An 18,961-nucleotide genomic window follows, 5' to 3' on the forward strand; every position below is an offset into this window, starting at 1 on the left:
ACACACACTACACCAGCATGCCAGCTTGATGGGCCAATCGAAAAAAATGGCAGGTGTTCCACTGGTTTCCTGATACCATAGTGCAGTACATTCTGGGAGCTCAGGTCACCCTTCCATGTTTGGAGCTAACCTGTGTGGCAAGTTTTAAAAGCAGCTATGGATATGAATATTTTGGTGAAAGCAGAATTGTATTTTAATACAGGTGGAGGCAGGGGAGCATAACGAGCCGGCTCCCCTCCTCCATTGCAAACAGCAGAGCAATAACAATAGGTTAAACCTACATAACTTTGGCAGTACTGGACCTATTAAAGTAAGTAAACACTCTGTTTGATGCTGTTTTATATTGAGTTTAGTGTGTGTGAACAGCCTTTCGGTTTCCCTTTAAATTGAATGTATTCTCTAATTCCAAACACTTTTAAAAATACATACTGTCATGAAATTTGAGATGAATCTGATCTGACTTGCTATGTTACAGATGTTTGAAGCAGATGAAGGAAGATGGGATGTCTGTTGAAGAGCTCTTTCAGGGCCTGCCTTATGTTGAGGATGAGAGGGAGATGGTTCTGAAAGCCATTCATCAAGTTATACCAAACTTCGTGCCCCCTTCTAAAGTCCACATTGTCTGCAGCTCCCCATTGGTCAATAATTTCTACAGTAAAGTAAGGATGTGTAATACTCTTATATTTTTTGTTTATTGGTCTCTTGCAGAAAACTTTTTGCCCTATCCTTCAGAAGAAAATCACCCAGCAACTATATTAAAATACCATTATCATAATTTGTAGGTTGTGCAATTGATCCTCTTTACCAGCCAACTGTCCTATGCTTGTGTTATGGCATAGGTGCAGCTATTAAGGGTGCCTTCATGATAGCATAAATATGCCAGTTACATGGGTCAGATCTTGTAAAGTCTTAATCTACATATTCTTTTCTCTATCAGGAATCGCCACCTTTTTACCCCAAAATGGGGTTCACAGTGTCTGATTTGCAAGAAAGATTTAAAGAACAGTTGAAAACCGAGAGCAGTGAAACAGTGACTATAAACTCTGTGGAGGCTGTGAAACCAGTGCATGAGGAAAGAATCAAAGCGGTAAGATAAACCAACCTGCTGAAACTCAAGGGAAGTGGTACTGTGTACAGTCACTACTCAAGAGTCTGTAGTATGCACTGGCTGTTTAGTCCCTCTCAATGAACTTTTCTTATTGCAGTATTGAATTGTTTGGAAATTGTAGTTTCCTAATACAATTTTCTATATACACCTAGATCAGAATTACTTATAAAGTGGTATGGTTGGACTAAGTTGACTACTAACTCAAAGGAGAAATCGTAGAAATTGTTTACATCTCTTTAAACACAGAAGTAGATAGTTTTAAGTCCACAAATAGTTTTTCATGAATTGATTTGTCATCTTACCCTTAAATGTTTTATTTCATATCCAGTTAGAAAATATGAACTGGGCTTTGTTGTGCCCCATAAGTAATCACATCCTAGTGCTTTACATGTTACCCTTGTTGGAGATCACATGGTAAAATAAAGAATGTTACTATAGCTTTCAGTACACTTTGCAGACAGAGTACCAGGACAATAATCATTACCCAGTTGATCAGGTGTGGTCTGAGACCTATAGCGTTCAGTCTAGCTTTACAGTTACAATTTGCGTCATTGCTTCTGATCATAGACAACGTAAAAACGTTGGCAAAGATATTTGAGTGTCGAAATAATGGCAATTTCTCTGCATGATTTTCAGGTTGGCTGTGGAGAGACGCAAGTTTTCTCTTCACAGTTGTGTTTCTAAGGCAACCATAAGGTGCTTAGCAAATTTTGGGCAAAAGTTCTGTTCTTGAGATTTGAACTTGTGCACCAAAACATACTAGCTCCCCAGCCAGCAAAGTCTTAAGATCGGGCAGAGATAACCATTACAGAACACTTAACCCACTCAAGACCAGGCCTGTTTTAACCTTAAAAGGGTGATCCAGCTTTTAAACAGGTATTCCCTGTCCATGGCTACTATCTGCACCCTGCCAGTTGATAGCTGATAGAGCTTCCATTGTAACCCTGCTAGATGGTGCAGTTGGACTGATTGCATATTCTAAAGGGTTAACTGTCAGGAGCAGGGCATGGCTCCAATTCTGACAGTTGCGGTGGGAACCCGGCTGCCAACACTCTCCTACTCCAAACGCTTCACAGACTGAAGCATCAGAGAAGGAGACACTGCTGTCATTACTATTTGTCTGTCTTTACTGAGACATTCCAGTAGCGCTTTGTTGCATGCAACATCATTCACTAACATTATATGCAACGTTGTTCGATCTTTGTGCCATGGATCCAAAGTCGCCGTGTAGCCCCAGGTTTTTAGGCACTATTACATTGCAGGAATCAGTTCAAATACCTTTCCCGTGCCTGCGGGGATGGTGAGGATATGAACTTATAAACTGCTCCCTGACGGCCCCGTAAGTAGTCCCCTGGGCAGGAAGCTCCTCTCACCTAGTCCCGTGTCTTTGGCCAGCAGCAACGCCACCTTGGCTTGCTTGACGGGCCACGTTATCGCTCTGCTCCGTCTGTTCAGTAAGCAAAGCAATGATGCGGCCTGTCAATCAAGTGGAGAGGGCGTCGCTACCGGACAAAGACGCGGGACTAGCTGAGAGGAGCTCCCTGCCCAGGGGACTACTTATGGGGCCGGCGGTGAGCATCTTATAAGCTCACACCCTCACCATCCCTGGGGGCAGGAACTTCCCTCAGGGATGGTGAGGATAAAGATTTTACCCTATATAACGCTTAGCCAAGCATTATATAGGGTAAAATCTGATGATTGGTTCCCTTTATGGTCTATTCACACGTACAGTATTCTGCTCAGATTTGAAGTGCAGGATTTTCTGCTGCATATTTCAATGTAAATTGACTGAACACAGCTTGAAATCCTGTGCATCAAATCTGCACAGAATACTGTACGTGCGAATAGACCCTTAATCCTTCCAGTAGTTATGAGCTGCTGTATATTACATAAAAAGTTGAGTTGTTCTTTCTGTCTGACCACAGTAATCTCTGCTGACACTCTTTTTTTTTTTAATTTTATTATAAAAGTACAAAACTTATACAAAAACACAAAACAAGCTTAACCAGCTATAACATAAATAAGAAATACACTGGTACGAAAACACAAAAACAAAACCCTGCCTAACCGGCCAGCCCAGCTTTACAAAAACCTAAAATATGCCAACCCACCTAACCGAACCAAACAACACACTCACACGCATACCAAAAATGAACATAAAAATAGCACAACTTGGCTTATCAAAATATGAAAATAAAATTTAGCACTACCTGGCTACAACTCAAAACCATCCATACTCTGGAAACACAACGAGAAAACAATACAGAAAATATAACAAGCACACCACTACAAAAAAATAAAAAATTATAAAAAAAATTATTAATAATATATATATACTAGACCAAATTAACTGAAATAAACCAAATAAACCACATAACAACATAACTGGTCCGACTGCCATAACTACTGTAATGCTATAATATAAAAAAAATATATATATAAACAATATACATACAAAATCACATGAACATGATAATATAGTATTTAACTAAAAATAAATATATACAATACAGAAAACCTACAAAAACATTAGAAAACCCTGCCAAAATCCCTACACTCAAACTGTACCCTCTCCCACACCACCCCTCCTGCACATGGGTCAGAGTCCATACCGTTTGTACACAAAGTCCTGTCCCTAACTGACCCATGTCAGGTCCCCAAAAGAAAAGCAAAACACCACCACCCACAAATACACCCTCCCCACCTAGCGCTCCTCCCAACCAACTTACACGCAAACTTATACATACTAACATATACACTCTGAACCAAAACCACCTTAGGCCCAAGTTTGGTCGCCTGTAAGCCCTTCATACCATATCAGCTTAAAACAAAACAAAAAGCTAACGTGCACATGCATTAGCCCACCAGCAGGAAGAAGGATGGTAGACTTGATACATCAAAATAATTTTAAACTCTTTCCCTAACTCCCCCCTACAATTTTCCCTAATTCTATCCCTCCATTAAAACTGACCCTGCTCTCACCCTATCACTATCCCTATAACACTGCCCCTAACCAAAATAAAGGTACTCTACCTAAAAGGTCTAGTACCTAGGGAACATCAAAAGAAAAACCTCTCCATAGGAGAGAAGCCCTACTGGTACCAAGACTGCCATACTCCAAAGACCTAATCTTCCTGAGGTCACCGGTGATATTCCTACAGACCTCTTCCTCGGAGAGGATTTTCTGTTGGGTCGACAGTAAACACCGTGCATTCCATGTGTAGTACCTAACCACTAAGCTAACTAAGAATAAAGTGCCCCGGTCTCTGCCACCCAGGTTCCTAAATGCCCCATAAACCCACTCCGGGTAGGTAAGGCCGGCAAGTTGACTCCAGCCGATGGAAGCGCCCATCCGGTTGTAGACCCCTATATTAAAGGGACAATAAAGCAGGAAGTGGTCCATGCTTTCCAGCGTGTCCCCACACTCTTCTCGGGGACATCCCCGATCATCAGAGTTCCTACACTTCAAATTGTCCCTTACACATAGCTTCCCCTGAAAGCAGCGCCAGGCCAAGTTCCAAAACTTCTGGGGGATCCTTTTCATGTTTAAAAGATACAAACCCACCCTCAGATCCCGACCTGGGCAGTCCCTGAGAGCCAGAGGCTTCTGGAAGTGGGTCAACAGAACCCATTTGTCAAGGAACTGCCTTGACTGGGTCCTGATCTCCCACACTCCCAGACCCCACCGACATATCGCCTTCAGAGTCGGGGTAGCGTAAGATATCCATGGGGCGTACGGAGGTCCCTCACTCGCACTCCTCTCTCCCATTCCTGGAAGAAAGGCCGAAACCATTCCCTGCAGGAGAGTACCCACGGAGAAGCCCTCTCTGACCAGAGGTTTGAGATGTTTGCTTTCAAGAAGGTGTTCGTTAAGAACACCACCGGGTTTACCATAGATAAACCCCCTAGTCTCCTCGTGCGGTACGTAACCTCCCTCTTGACTAGGTTCATCCTGTTCCCCTATAACATCTGGAAAAACAGGCTGTAGATCCTAGTGTAGTAAGCCTCTGGCAAGATACGTACACTGCCCAGATAAATAAACAAGGGGAGAAGGTACGATTTGATCAGGTGTACCCTTTCCCTGAGGGTCAAAGACCAACCCTTCCACTGGTCCACCTTCTGAGTGGCATCCTGGAGCTTACCATCCCAGTTTTTGGATGGATAATCATCCTGGCCGAATGTGATGCCTAAGACTTTTGCTGATTCTTGGGGCCCTGGAAGGGTGTCCGGGAGATCAAACGTGGGATCCCCCCCTCCCAGCCAGAGACTCTCACACTTATCCCGGTTGATCTTAGACCCGGATGCCTCCGAGTAGCAGTCCACCTCCGACATCACCACATCGACCTCCTTCTCTCTCTCTCTCGAGTAGACCAAAATAGTGACATCGTCAGCGTACGCCACCACTCTCTGAGTAACAGCTGGCTCCGCCAGACTCATCCCGACTCCCGCCAATGGTCCGTGACTCACCCTCTTAAGGAAGGGATCGATCGCGAACACATAAGAGCGGGCTCAAAGGACAACCCTGACGGACTCCGGACCCCACCTCGAAAGAGCGTCCAGACCACCCGTTCACCAGTGGGAAACTCTCTGCCCCTGCATACAAGATCTTAAGCCAATTAACAAAAGTACACGGTAAGCCATATCTCAGGAGGACGGACCAGAGGTACTCGTGGTTCACCCGATCAAATGCTTTGGCCTGATCCAAGGACAGCAAGTACCCCTACCAGAGACCTGCACTACTCTGCTCTACTACCTCCCTGACACTAAGGACAGCACTTAAGGTGCTTCGGCCTGGAACAGTGCAGTGCTGGGCCTCCGAAAGGTTCCGGTGTGCAAACTTCACCAACCGATTAAACAGTATCTTAGCCAGAAGCTTCCTGTCCGCATTGAGAAGAGCTATGGGCCTCCAATATTCTATACGGCTAGGATCTTTACCCTTTGACAGAAGAATCAGGGCTGACCTCCTCATTGACTTTGGCAGAGTGCCCGAGGAGAGACACTCATTGAATACCTCAGTCAAGAGGGGAGCTAAAGACTCCTTAAAGGTCCTGTACCACTCGGATGTTAAGCCATCCTGACCTGGCGACTTCTTAGGGGCAAGCCCCTCGATCGCCAGTCTCACTTCCTCTTCCCTGATTTCTTCTGCCAAAACATCAATAGAGGGGTCTACCCCAGGCTCAGGAATGGTTTCAGCCAGGAAAACCGACATCCTGTCTCGATCTAATCATTCCTCCCCAAGAGGTGTGAGTAGAAGGATCTGACGACCTCCAAGATCCCTGATCTGGACCAATTCAGAGATCCTGTACTATAAATCAGTCCTGAAATGATTTTACTATTCACTGACATCTTACAGTTTCTGTAAGGGTCGGGCGAGCGGTACTTTCTGAAATCCCTCTCAAAAACCAAAGATGACACCTCATCAGCAAAGATTTCACTCTGGAGATATCCTCTTGGCTACCTCCAGTCGAAACGAGAAGCTCGAGTTTCCTCCTCAGACCCTGATACAAGCGGTACCTGTTCAGGGACCTGAGGCTTGAGAGCTGGCGGAAGAACCCCGCAACCCGCTTCTTGAATATCTCCCACCACTCCAGCTTATTACTACAAAGATCCAGTAAAGGTACCTGACTCTGAAGAAAATCCTCAAAAGACTGTCTTATCTCTGCTTCCTCCAGGAGGGACGAATTCAGCTTCCAATAACCTTTTCCCATTCGGGGGGGTCTCTGAAACATTCAGGGAAAACAAAATCATACAGTGATCGGAGAACTCCACCTCAACCACGGACACTGCGGAAGAGACTGCTTCCTCCTTTAAATAAAACCTATCTATCCTAGACCTGTGACTACTTTGATGATCGGTGAAACCCGCATGGCCCGACGGGCTCCGGATGTGGGCGTCCTGTAGGCGAACTTCTCTAGCTATGCTAATCAGTACCACACTATCGCAAGTCAGCGGACCATTGGAGCCTCTCCTATCTTGGGACCTCGTGACATTATTGAAGTCCCCTCCAAAGATCACCTGCCGACTTGTAAAAAGAAATGGCTTAATCCTCATAAATAAATCTTTACGGCCCCGCTTAGTTTGGGGGGGGCATAGATGTTAACTAGCCGGAGCTCCTGTCCCTTCATGAAGACATCTAAGATCAGGCACCTCCCCATTTCTAATTCAATAACCCGTCGACATTAAACAGGAGCGGTAAAAAGGACCGCCACCCCACTAACGGCTCAGCCGCAAGAGACCAGTGGGAGGGACCGCACCTCCACTCTCTTCTGGCTTTTACCAGAGAGGCTAGATCTGACAACCTGGTCTCTTTTAAAAAGAAAATGTCGTGTTCAACGCGGCCGAGAAAATCAAAGGCTGCAAATCTAGCCGTATCAGACTTTATACTGGCACAATTAATAGATGTCAGCGTCAATGGGGTGAGTGCCGCCATAAAGGGTGATTGAATTAGATGGCCTCACCCTTTATTTCTTTTTACCCTTCTTTTTAGCCCCCTCATCCCCCGAAGACGACGAGAGGGCAGGACCACTCTTAATACTTTTTTTCGACTCCGATTTGGTCCATAAGGTCCCCGTCTCTGTTCGGCCCCGGTCTAGCCCTGCCCTCTGAGGAAGGTGCCTCGACAGGACAGGGCCCAGTTCCCCCCAGAGGCTCTTTCTCCCGAGGCACCCGAGGAGATGGTATCGAGGACGAGGTACCGGTTTGACAGGTCAATCAGAGGGGGGGGGGGGGGGGCGGGCACCCAGGCTTCCGCTTTGGACCTGGCCCATAGTACCAGGAGCTTCAGAGGGCTCTGACCTCTTCTTTCTCCCTTTTCTTTTGCCCTTTTTGGGCCTCACCCCACTCTCCTCATCCACACTTTCATAGTGCGAGGAATTGGAAGGGTCGGCCATATTGCCTTCCTCTCTGTGAAGTCTCCTGATCTCCTCATCCAGCACATTCTCCTCCAGGGCTTCAGCAGCTACAGGGCCAGCTTCAGGAGCAGGGACTGAAGCTACCCCCGCCACCTGGGCAATCTCCAGCTCCCTACTCCTTCTACAATTTTCCTCCCGCCTTAGTTTGGCAGGGCCCTTTTTCCTCCTCACTAGCCCTGTTGCGCCCCCATCCCTGCCCCTACCCTCCCCAGCCAAGGCAACTTCACAGCTCTCCTCAGCTGGAGCGGCCGCTGCATGGGCGAAGGCACTAGAACAACGGCTGAAAGGGTGCCCGAGGACACCACACAGGTGGCACCGGATCTGCCGACAGGATGCGGACAGATGACCCACCCCACCACACAAAGCGCAAACCTGCACAGTACAGGCTGCACTAAAGTGGGTGGGGCTGCCACACCTGTGACAGACCTTAGGTTGCCCCTGGTAAAAGACCTGGATCCTATCACTTCCAAGGAAGGCGGCTGACGGAATGTGGGCAACTGTACTCCCTGAACGCTTGAGTTTGACGGAAAACGTCCAGGCCCCAGACCAGATCCCATGCTCATCAAAGTTTTTCTTGGGCATGTCCGTCACATCCCTATACCGTCCGAGCCAGGTCATGATGTCATAACAAACAAAGCGACTCGTTACGGGTCAAAACAGTCACTTTCTTGACAGAGTTCTGACGGGAAATCGCTTTTACGGCAAAATCCCGCCAGCCGGGCTCGTTCTTTGCCACTTCGTAGTTTGACCAGAAGAGTTCAAGACCCTCTGGCCGAACGAAACTGACGTCAAACTCAGACGAACCGTAGGGGTGAATCAAGGCAAAGATGTCACTCGCCCTGAATTCCATCCGAAGGAGGAGCTCAACCACTTTAGCACGAGGTAGACACGCATCCTCGCCCCTCCAAATCAGACGGACCACATTCCTACGGTTATTGTCCTGCCCGGGTGTCGGGAGGGACCAGACCACCTCCCCATTTCGCTCTCGGAAAGCCCCCAAACCGTGCCTCTCTATCCAGAAAGACAGGTCGACCTCGCCCCTCCCCTCTACCTGGATCGACCGGTCTCCCCTACGCAGAGCCTCCAGGAGGCGCTGTTGCAAGTGGCCTCCAGAGCCGGACGGAGATGGGGACCCCCCTGAACCCCCGGCAGCGACATTAGCATAGCTCCTAGAAGCAGTCACTAACGGAGGGGGGGGGGGGGGGGCAGCCAGACTAGACCCAGACCCATCAGTACAGCCACTCACACCACTACTCCCATCTTTATTCCCATCCATACCAGACTTCCCATTCTTACCACTACTACTCCCACCATCATTCACTCCACTTACACTCCCACATACGCTCCTCACATACACAGCTCTACTACACTCAGCATTCTCACATCCTGCACTCTCTTCCTGCCTAATGGATCCTGGGCTGGCTGGGACCTGTAGTACTGCTGGTCTTATGATTTTCTGTGCTGGGGTCGACGCTGCTGCTGCTGCCGGGGTCGACACTGATGACTCCTCCTCCATGGGCGATGACACTTCCTTAGTCTGGGGCTGCCCCTCCAAGCACACCCCAGCTCCTCCCACAGCGCCATCGCTTGGTTTGCCTAACCGCACAGGCTCTGCAGGGGATATCTGTGCCCGGACACTCTCCCCCCCCCCCCCCCCCCTCTCACAGAGGAGTGCCCCGCAGCACCCACAGTACTCGGGGGACCGGCCCCCGAGCTTTGCAGCTGGCCCTGACTGCTGGAAAGGGACAAACATGTACTTCACTGTCTCCTGGGTCTTCTGCTTCTTACGCTTTACTGCCATATCATCGCACTGGTCATCTCCAAAGGTAAAATTCTGGAGGTGGGCTGGGGACTCCTGCATAACAATCGCTCTCAGCAATCCCCCAGCCTCACTCTCCAGTTCATCCTCCTCACTCTCACTTAATGGAAGCGCCATCTGGGCTGGATCTATGTAGCTGTCCTGGGTGTTATAGGGAGTAGCTACAGGCAAAGCATCCATTTCCACCACTTGTGCTCTTTCTTCCACCTTCTCCTCCTCCTCCTTTATACCTTCATCACCATCCACACTTTCTTCACTGCCACTACTCTCCCCATCATCCACCTCCACCTTACCTGGGGATTTCATGGCGGCAAACCGGTGGTTGTTCTGAAGCTTCTCCTTAAAGAGACCGCTCCCCTCCAAGATCTCTGCTCTCCTCTCCTCCAGCTGCACAATCTCAGCTTTCAGTGCTGAGATCTTTTTTCTTAGGTCTGGCCTGTTCTTTTTGGGCGCAGTGTTCACCAGATTCTGAGCCCCTTGCAGATCTTCTCTGGCCAACTTCAGCTCCTTGCCGCAGCGATCATATTCAGCAAACCGCGCGGCCATGCGGGAGCAGTAGGTGGCGCTGGACTCCTTGGGCCCTCTCTCTGCCCACAACTCCACACTTCTCCTCCTTCCTTTTCTTTCACCAGTCCTCTGGCTGGCACCCGTTGCCGGGGGTGCAGAGCCTGCATTGCTGCAGACTCTGCCAGATCTTCTACCCCCGGCCGGAATGGCTGTTGCTGTTTGCTCTCCACCACCCGCCAGCCTTGAAGAACGGGAGGTGGAGGCCAGGGACACCATGCAGGGAGGCTCTCCCGAGGAGGCTGCCACACTCCTGTGGAGACTGATGAATCACCTGCTCTGGTCTGCTGGAAGTCTCTGGAGCACACAAAGAGACACACCCGAATGAGCTGCACACCAAACTGCTCTGAACTACAGGAAGTGCTCTCTGCTGACACCTCTGTCCATGCCAGATACTGTCCTGAGCAGGAGAGATTTGCTATAGGGATTTGCTCCTACTCTGGACAGTTCCTGACACAGTGTCAGCAGAGAGCATTGTGGTCAGACAGACAGACACAACTCGGCTTCCTCTGTAGTATACAACTGATAAGTACTGGAAGGATTAAGATTTTTTATTTGAAGTAATTTACAAATCTGTTTAACTTTCTGTAGCCAGTTGATATGAAAATGATTGCTTTCCACCCGACTATCCCTTTAACCCTCTGCGTAGACGTAGATTTAAAAGCTCACTGTCAGATAAAACAACTTTTTATATGGTGTACATCTTGGTAAAACATTAAAGAGTAGCTCCCACCATCCCTTTATTTATTTTTTTTTCTGTCCCTGCCTATTGCCCATCTATCCCTAACCCCCTCCCAGCCTTTAATTTTTTTTTAACCATATAAAAAAAGCCGTTGTCTGCATGGTGGGTGTGTGTGTGTGTGTGTGTGTGTGTGTGTGTGTGTGTGTGTGTATGTATGTATATATATATATAATAATCAGATAGCGCTCGGATCCAACACCAATCAACTTAATAGTATCTATAAAAAGAACTCACCCGGTGCATGTGGTGAACTACACCCAGAATGGATGAGTCCCCACAAAACACCCGAGAGCCGGAGAAACGTATAAAACAATCAACAGAATTCCGTGTACTTCTCATATATCCAATGCAGAGGAGAGCGCCCAGTGCTCTGGATCCATCAGTAGGAAAGTGGAAGAACAGAAGAAAAGAAAAATAGAAAAATCAGCGCTCAGAGAAGACACCACACAATCTTAGTAAAATTGTAGGATAGGATCAATATCCATAAAACACTCACTTCACTGGGGATTTTGGAGGAAGGATATATAATCCTTAGTCCAAGTTCCCCTATCCAAGGTAGCTTTAGTATACAATCCTGGGCAAAGGCAGGTCACAGCGAAGTTCAGTGGGTATGTTCATATTCTTTTATTTGCGATGCGTTTCAAAGGTACATTATACACCTCTTTCATCAGGCTTAAACATATATGGTAAAACAATCTCTTTTATACTCACATTAAGGATTCACATCCTCCAGGGCAGCACACCAAGCGTTTAGCATAGACTTCCGGTTTAATTGGTCACATGTCTCGAATAGCGCTGGCTTCCGGGATCACCCGGTCACATGACCAGGGTCACTCGTAACCGGCGCTTCGTTACGTCAGCCGCGTCGTCTGACGCGGCGGCGCAGCAGACCAGGTGCCCTTCCACTGCATAAACACAGGGAAATGGTCACATGGGTGCAGAGGGGAGATCACATGATCACCGTGCGTCCCACGCTGGAACGCACAGCGAAATCCTCCTCTGCACTTCCTACAGGGAAGAAAGTCACATGGTCACCGTGCGTTCCAGAATGGAGCGTACACTATACCTAGACTCCAGGCAGACTTATTTTATATGATGATGACCATATATCCTTAATAAATGTTTAATATTAATAATAAAAATAATAATAGAGCATATTTGCCCTGATTATTAAAAAAGCAGGATGTGTATCCCTGACCTAATACAATACCATTAATTAAAATACATAAGATCATATAGATCCATATAGATAATTACATCATAATAAATAAACAAAAATTAATTCATTATAAAAATATCGAGCAATTAATTAATTAAAAACCTAAGAAACATACAAAACATGAATTTAATACATAATTAAATATCGCCTAGTAAACCTGTTCTAGGGTTTCGTTCAAGCCATTGTGCTGTAATGTATTAAGTTTAAAAATCCAATACATTTCTTTGTTACACAATAGTTTATAGTTATCGTTATACATTTTTTTCTAAAGGGGTTACCTTCATTAATGTATAATCTTTTTTTATGTGTATCGCTAAAATGTCTGGATACACTGATTAAAAAAAACATTGGTAATGTTTGATCTATGTTTATTGATCCTTTGTCTTAGTGTGTTGATGGTTCTACCTACATATCTAAGATTGCAAGGGCATTCTAACATATATATAATGTAATTACTGCCACAATTAAAATAGTTTTTTGCTCAATAGTAGTGTGCTCACTACCAGGCAGAGTTCCCCAGCAGGCGCGACATCACTGATGCCTGCTGGGGCCGACACTTCCGCCCTTAGTTCATCTATACAGGGTGCCTCCAGCTGTTTCATCACTACAACTCCCAGCTTGCCCTGACATCTATTGGCTGTCAGGGCATGCTGGGAGTTGTAGTGGTGAAACAACTGGAGGCACCCTGTGTTGAAACCAGTATCTTTTGTTACGGCCGCGCAACCCGCTCTACCCACGAAGCCCCCCTCCCCCCATTGCCGCCACTCAAGCCACTTTACCCACCCCACCCCAAATATCCATTACCAAAATGCAGGGGTGCAGGGTCATGAGGCAGCAGCATCTGCCGGGAGGCAGGGCTGGCGTTCCGGGCCAGGGAGCCAATGTGCACGCATCCTTTGTGCTCTCAGTTCACTCCCTGCCTGTCTGATTGACAGGCAGGGAGCGAGCGCAGGCTGATTGGCTGACTGAATTAGGACTGATTGCCCGGCCGGCATCCGTCCTAATTCAGTCGTGACGTCACGGCAGGCTGCAGCCGGCCACCAGCAGGGAGACCCCTAGTGGCCGGTTTTCAAATATAAAATAAACTATTTTAATAAATAAAAAATAATAAATAAAGTATATTAGAGATATGTTGTAGTACATAAGTACTACAACATATCAAAAAAAAAAAAAGGTTGGTGACAGTGCCCATTTAACCTTTCTAATGTACTTCATAAGAAAATTTTATTTCCTTTTTATACAAATCATGGCTTATAAAATCATTGCCCAAGCTGAAGCACAGGCATGGACAAAGTGCAGTAAGTGAGGGTGGGCTAGCACTCCTCTTTGCTCTCTCCTGTCTGATAAGACTCCTCTGTGCTCTCTCCTGTCTGATGGCGCTCCTCTGTGCTCTCTCCTGTCTGATGGCACTCCTCTGTGCTCTCTCCTGTCTGATGGCACTCCTCTGTGCTCTCTCCTGTCTGATGGCACTCCTCTGTGCTCTCTCCTGTCTGATGGCACTCCTCTGTGCTCTCTCCTGTCTGATGGCATTCCTCTGTGCTCTCTCCTGTCTGATGGCATTCCTCTGTGCTCTCCCCTGTCTGATGGCACTCCTCTGTGCTCTCCCCTGTCTGATGGCACTCCTCTGTGCTCTCTCCTGTCTGATAGCACTCCTCTGCGCTCTCTCCTGTCTGGTAGGACTCCTCTGTGCTCTCTCCTGTCTGGTAGGACTCCTCTGTGCTCTCTCCTGTCTGGTAGGACTCCTCTGTGCTCTCTCCTGTCTGGTAGGACTCCTCTGTGCTCTCTCCTGTCTGGTAGGACTCCTCTGTGCTCTCTCCTGTCTGGTAGGACTCCTCTGTGCTCTCTCCTGTCTGGTAGGACTCCTCTGTGCTCTCTCCTGTATGGTAGGACTCCTCTGTGCTCTCTCCTGTCTGGTAGGACTCCTCTGTGCTCTCTCCTGTCTGGTAGGACTCCTCTGTGCTCTCTGCTGTCTGGTAGGACTCCTCTGTGCTCTCTGCTGTCTGGTAGGACTCCTCTGTGCTCTCTGCTGTCTGATAGCACTCCTCTGTGATAGCACTCCTCTGTGCTCTCTCCTGTCCTATCAGTCAGGAGAAAGCACAGAGGAGTGCTAGCCCACCCTCACTTACTGGACTTTGTCCATGCTTATATGATTATAAGCATGGACAAAGCCATGATTATATAAGCCATGGTTTCTATAAAAAGAAAATAACATTTTCTCAGTATATTAGAAAGTATATTAGAAAGGTTAATGTAGGATGTACAACATATAAAAAGTTTTTTAATCTGATAGTGCCCATTTAAAAGATAAAATGCTGCCTGCCTGCAGGCACCACTAGAGTGAGCATGCACGTAATAATAGCAATATGTAGTGAGCTCCTGGTAGTGGCAGATGCAGGCATCCAGCATGTTATCATCTTAAACGAGTAGTCCAGGATTAGAAAACTTATCCCCTATCCTAAGGATAGGGGATAAGTTTCAGATCGTCGGGGGTCTGACCGCTGGGACTCCCGTGATCTCCCATACGGGCCCCTACTCTCTGGCTAGATAGCGTGTGTTCACCACCACAAAGCGGTGGCTGACATGCCCCCTCAATACAGTGCTAGAGCCGTAGATTGCCGAAGCCAGCACTCCAGCTCTCCCGTAGAGATGAATTGAGGGGGCATGTCAGCCTCCGCTTTGTGTGGAAGTCGACATGCCCCCCTTTCCGTGGACTGCCGGGGCCCCGTACAGGAGATCCTTAGGATAGGGGATAATTTTTCCAATGCTGGAGTACTTCCTTTATGTCTGCTCCACTGGCACCCCTGTGATTCTCCTCTAGCAAAGCTTTTCTGACATGGCACAAGCAGCTGACTGTAAATGACATATACTAGGACTACAAAATAACTACAGATAATCGCTTGTTGCTTGATGTTTAACCCCTTGCCGCAAATGGACGTTCAGAAACGTCCATTTGCGGCTCCCGTGGTATGACACGCTCAGCTATAGGCAACCAGGACCCACGGCTAATGCCACACTTCGCTGATTGGGCTGATGTCTGGCATTACCCTTTAGACGCGGCGATCAAACTTGATGGCCGCATCTACAACTAAAATAAACATTGCCGGTTAGCTCAGTATTGCTCTTTGGGACTGCCGCAGTGATATCGCGGCATCCTGAACAGCTTGCAGGATGCGAGGAGGATCCCTACCTGCGTCCTCGCTGTCTGATCGCCGAATGACTGCTCCGTGCCCGAGATCCAGGCAGGATCATTTCAGCGGCGATAACACTGATCACTGCCATGCTATTGCATGGCAGTGATCAATGTATGAAATCAGTGTGTGCAATGTTATAGTCCCCTATGGGGGCTATAACATTGCAAAAAAAAAAAATTTTAAATAAAGTGTTAATAAATGTGATTTAACCCCTTTCGTATTAAGTTTGAAAAAAAACTGTGTTAATAAAATTAAACATATGTGCTATCGTCGCATGCGTTAATGTCCGAACTATTAAAATATATCGTTAATTAAACCGCACGGTCAATGGTGTACACATAAAATAATTCCAAAGTCCAAAATAGCGTATTTATGGTCACTTTTTATACCATAAAAAATGAATAAAAAGTGATCAAAAAGTCAGATCAAAACAAAAAATGGTACCAATAAAAATTTCAGATTGCGTTGCAAAAAATGACCGCCCCTTATACGGAAAAATAAAAAGTTATAGGGGTCAGAAGATGACATTTTTCAATGTATTAATTTAGGTGCATTTTTAGTAATAAATGAAATCAAACCTATAGAAATTTGGTACCAGATGGACCTACAAAATAAATATAGGTGCAATTTTTACCGAAAAGTGCACTGCGTAGACACAGAAGTTGCTAAAAATTACAAAATGGCTTATTTTTTTCAATTTTGCCCCACAAATATTTTTTTTTCTGGTTTTGCCATAGATTTTGTTGTGAAATTATTAATGGTATTACAAAGTAAAATTGTTGGAGCCCTCATATTGATTTTTAGGTGGAAAATTTAAAGTGTTATGATTTTTAGAAGGTGAGGAGGAAAAAACAAAAGTGCAAAAATGAGGGAAGGGATTAAAGGCAAAAGTAGGTTGCATTTTATCTGTCTGATTGTATTGGTTTCCACCAAAACCATCAATACCAGGTTTGCTACAGCTCATCTTCCTCTAGTTTCATAAAACAACTGAACCAGACATGCACATTATTTAGGCAGTTTGGAATATTAGTTCTCGAATGTGCCTCAGCTCTTCAGAAGCCTCTCCTCAGAATGTATTTGTTTCTGGTTAGACTTACACAGAGCTTTTGGTGAGAGTTGAAAATCATACTGATCTGCTCTATTTTCAGAGGGAAGTGCTGGATAGCCTGCGTTCTGGATGGCGCAAAGATCTTCTCCATGCCTTCCGCGATTCCAAGAATCACCTGGAAAAAGTCAACAGGAATTCACGCAGAATAAACCTGTACCCATATCTGTGTCTGTTGGATGAGGAGCATTATATCGACATTATGCTACAAGTTCGTAGAGATGTATTTATATAAACAGCAGTATTACCTAATTGTAACAACTTACACATCATGTTTTCTCTTACCTATACCTGTTACAATGTAAAAGATATTTTTAGGAAGGTTGTCAACCTATCAGAATATTTGTTCTGACGTAAGCACACGTGGTATTATATGCATGCATGTACGCGTCATGTCGAATGGATATTTAGTATATAAGATATTGAGCCATGCCATACTATATCTGCATATGCCACAGATTTTACACAGAAGCATAAGCTTTAGAGTGTATTCTTCACCATAGGTATTTCTTCTAGTGTGGAATATGGCTCCTTGCCGAGAGGCATATGGTGGATATATGTAGTGCAATACAGTTTTAACCTACAGTCCTATAGGGCCGATCTTGCTTTGCAGTATATCCCTGAGCACATGAAATTGCTGTCCACCTGATACCTTAGGTGAATATTGTTATCTTAATGGGGACCATTAGTACTAGTATTACTAGTGGTCCTCACAAAGTACTTCTGAATATATTGCCATCTGCAGGATCAAGTTGTCACATTGACAGCATGATCATTTATTGTCATAAAGAACCCCTAAACACAGCATTCATAAAGAGCAATGGGCGAGATTTATCAAAACCTGTGCAAAGGAAAAGTGGGGCACTTCAGATGGCTTCTTTAATTAAAAAAAAAAAAAAAAAAAAAAAAAAGGCCTTTGAAATGGTTGCTGACTGGGCGCAATGTCTTTCTAAATGCAGAAGTGGTTTCTAGGTAGGTATATCAGTGTTGTCTGTAAGGACGTTCCAGGGATTTCCTAAGCAGAATGGGCTTGGAGGCATGCAGAGAAGTTGTGATCTGTGTCTTCTCTGCATGTCTGTGTATATTACTCATAACTGTGACTGAATTTGCTATGCTCTGGGCTTAGAAGCTTATAACATCCCCAGTCACGCAAGGGTTAAGGTAAAAAAAAACATACTTGCTGGATTCAAGTATATACCGGCGTATAAGACGACTTGGCGTATAAGACGATCCCCAACTTTTACAGTTAAAATATAGAGTTTGGGATATACTCTCCATATAAGACTAGCCCTCCTACCACAATGTACGGTACCTTGTAATTCCCCCCACACTAGGTAGGCATCATGTTCCCCCACATTAGGTAGGCAGTATAGTCCCCCCCACATTAGGTAAGCAGTATAGTTCACCCCACATTAGGTAAGCAGTATAGTTCCCCCCACATTAAGTTGCCAGTTCCCCCACGTTGGGTTGCCAGTTCCCCACGTTAGGTTGCCAGTTCCCCCACGTTAGGTCGGGAGTTACCCCAAATTAGGTAGGCAGCTCCCCCACAATAGGTCGGGAGTTACCCCACATTTGTAGGCAGCTCCCCCCACATTTGTAGGCAGCTCCCCCCACATTTGTAGGCAGCTCCCCCCACATTTGTAGGCAGCTCCCCCCAACAGACATACAACTTCCAGCCATATACAGTGTATGGCTGCAGGCTGTATGTCTGTACTGGTCTGCCCCCACAGTGTTCCGATCACCGCTCCTCCGGCCCGGGTCACCATCTACTGCTATGGCCTATGGACCATAGCAGTAGGTGCCGGGAACGGGGAGCGGTGACCGGATCACTTAAGATAGCACGGCCGGTCAATCACCTGGGCCCCTTTCGGCGCGCGTCCTCCTGCGGTCCTCCTGGTCCCGCGCTCCTCTGTCTCTATGGTTGTAGACACGGGATGTCACTGACGTCCCGTGCGTACAACCATAGAGACGGAGGACCGGACCGAAGGAGGATCGCAGGAGGACACGCGCCGCCGGGGAATGGTAAGTGACCGGCGGACATCCTTATGTCCCGAAAAGATTTTTGGTCACTAAAATACCATATGTACAAGAGCAGGGAGTCCAGCAATAGACAGGAGTCACTGGTCCTGTATGTTCTTTACTCGGTGAGTCATGCCATTAGCCAAGCACACCAGTGGAGTAGTGCTCCACCCGTGGCTACATCTGTACATTACACAAATATTTAAAAGTCGCTTGGCAATGTGTTACAGGATTCATTTTGGGGTAAAAAAAATTCTTTGAACAAACGTGAGAGTTTATTTTC

The 18,961-nt window shown here is 46.4% G+C and overlaps 1 protein-coding gene across 1 annotated transcript in view; it reads left to right on the top strand.

Annotated features, from left to right (window-relative positions):
• POLRMT (RNA polymerase mitochondrial) overlaps positions 1-18,961 on the top strand; it is an 83,479-nt gene that overhangs the window by 17,422 nt on the left and 47,096 nt on the right. Inside the window, exons 5-7 of the mRNA XM_056562741.1 lie at positions 476-659; positions 938-1,087; positions 16,703-16,870. Coding sequence (XP_056418716.1) covers positions 476-659; positions 938-1,087; positions 16,703-16,870 — 502 coding nt within the window. The remainder of the gene's footprint in view (positions 1-475; positions 660-937; positions 1,088-16,702; positions 16,871-18,961) is intronic.

Source organism: Hyla sarda, chromosome 1 (assembly GCF_029499605.1).
Source record: "Hyla sarda isolate aHylSar1 chromosome 1, aHylSar1.hap1, whole genome shotgun sequence".
In the NCBI taxonomy this organism is placed as follows: domain Eukaryota; kingdom Metazoa; phylum Chordata; class Amphibia; order Anura; family Hylidae; genus Hyla; species Hyla sarda.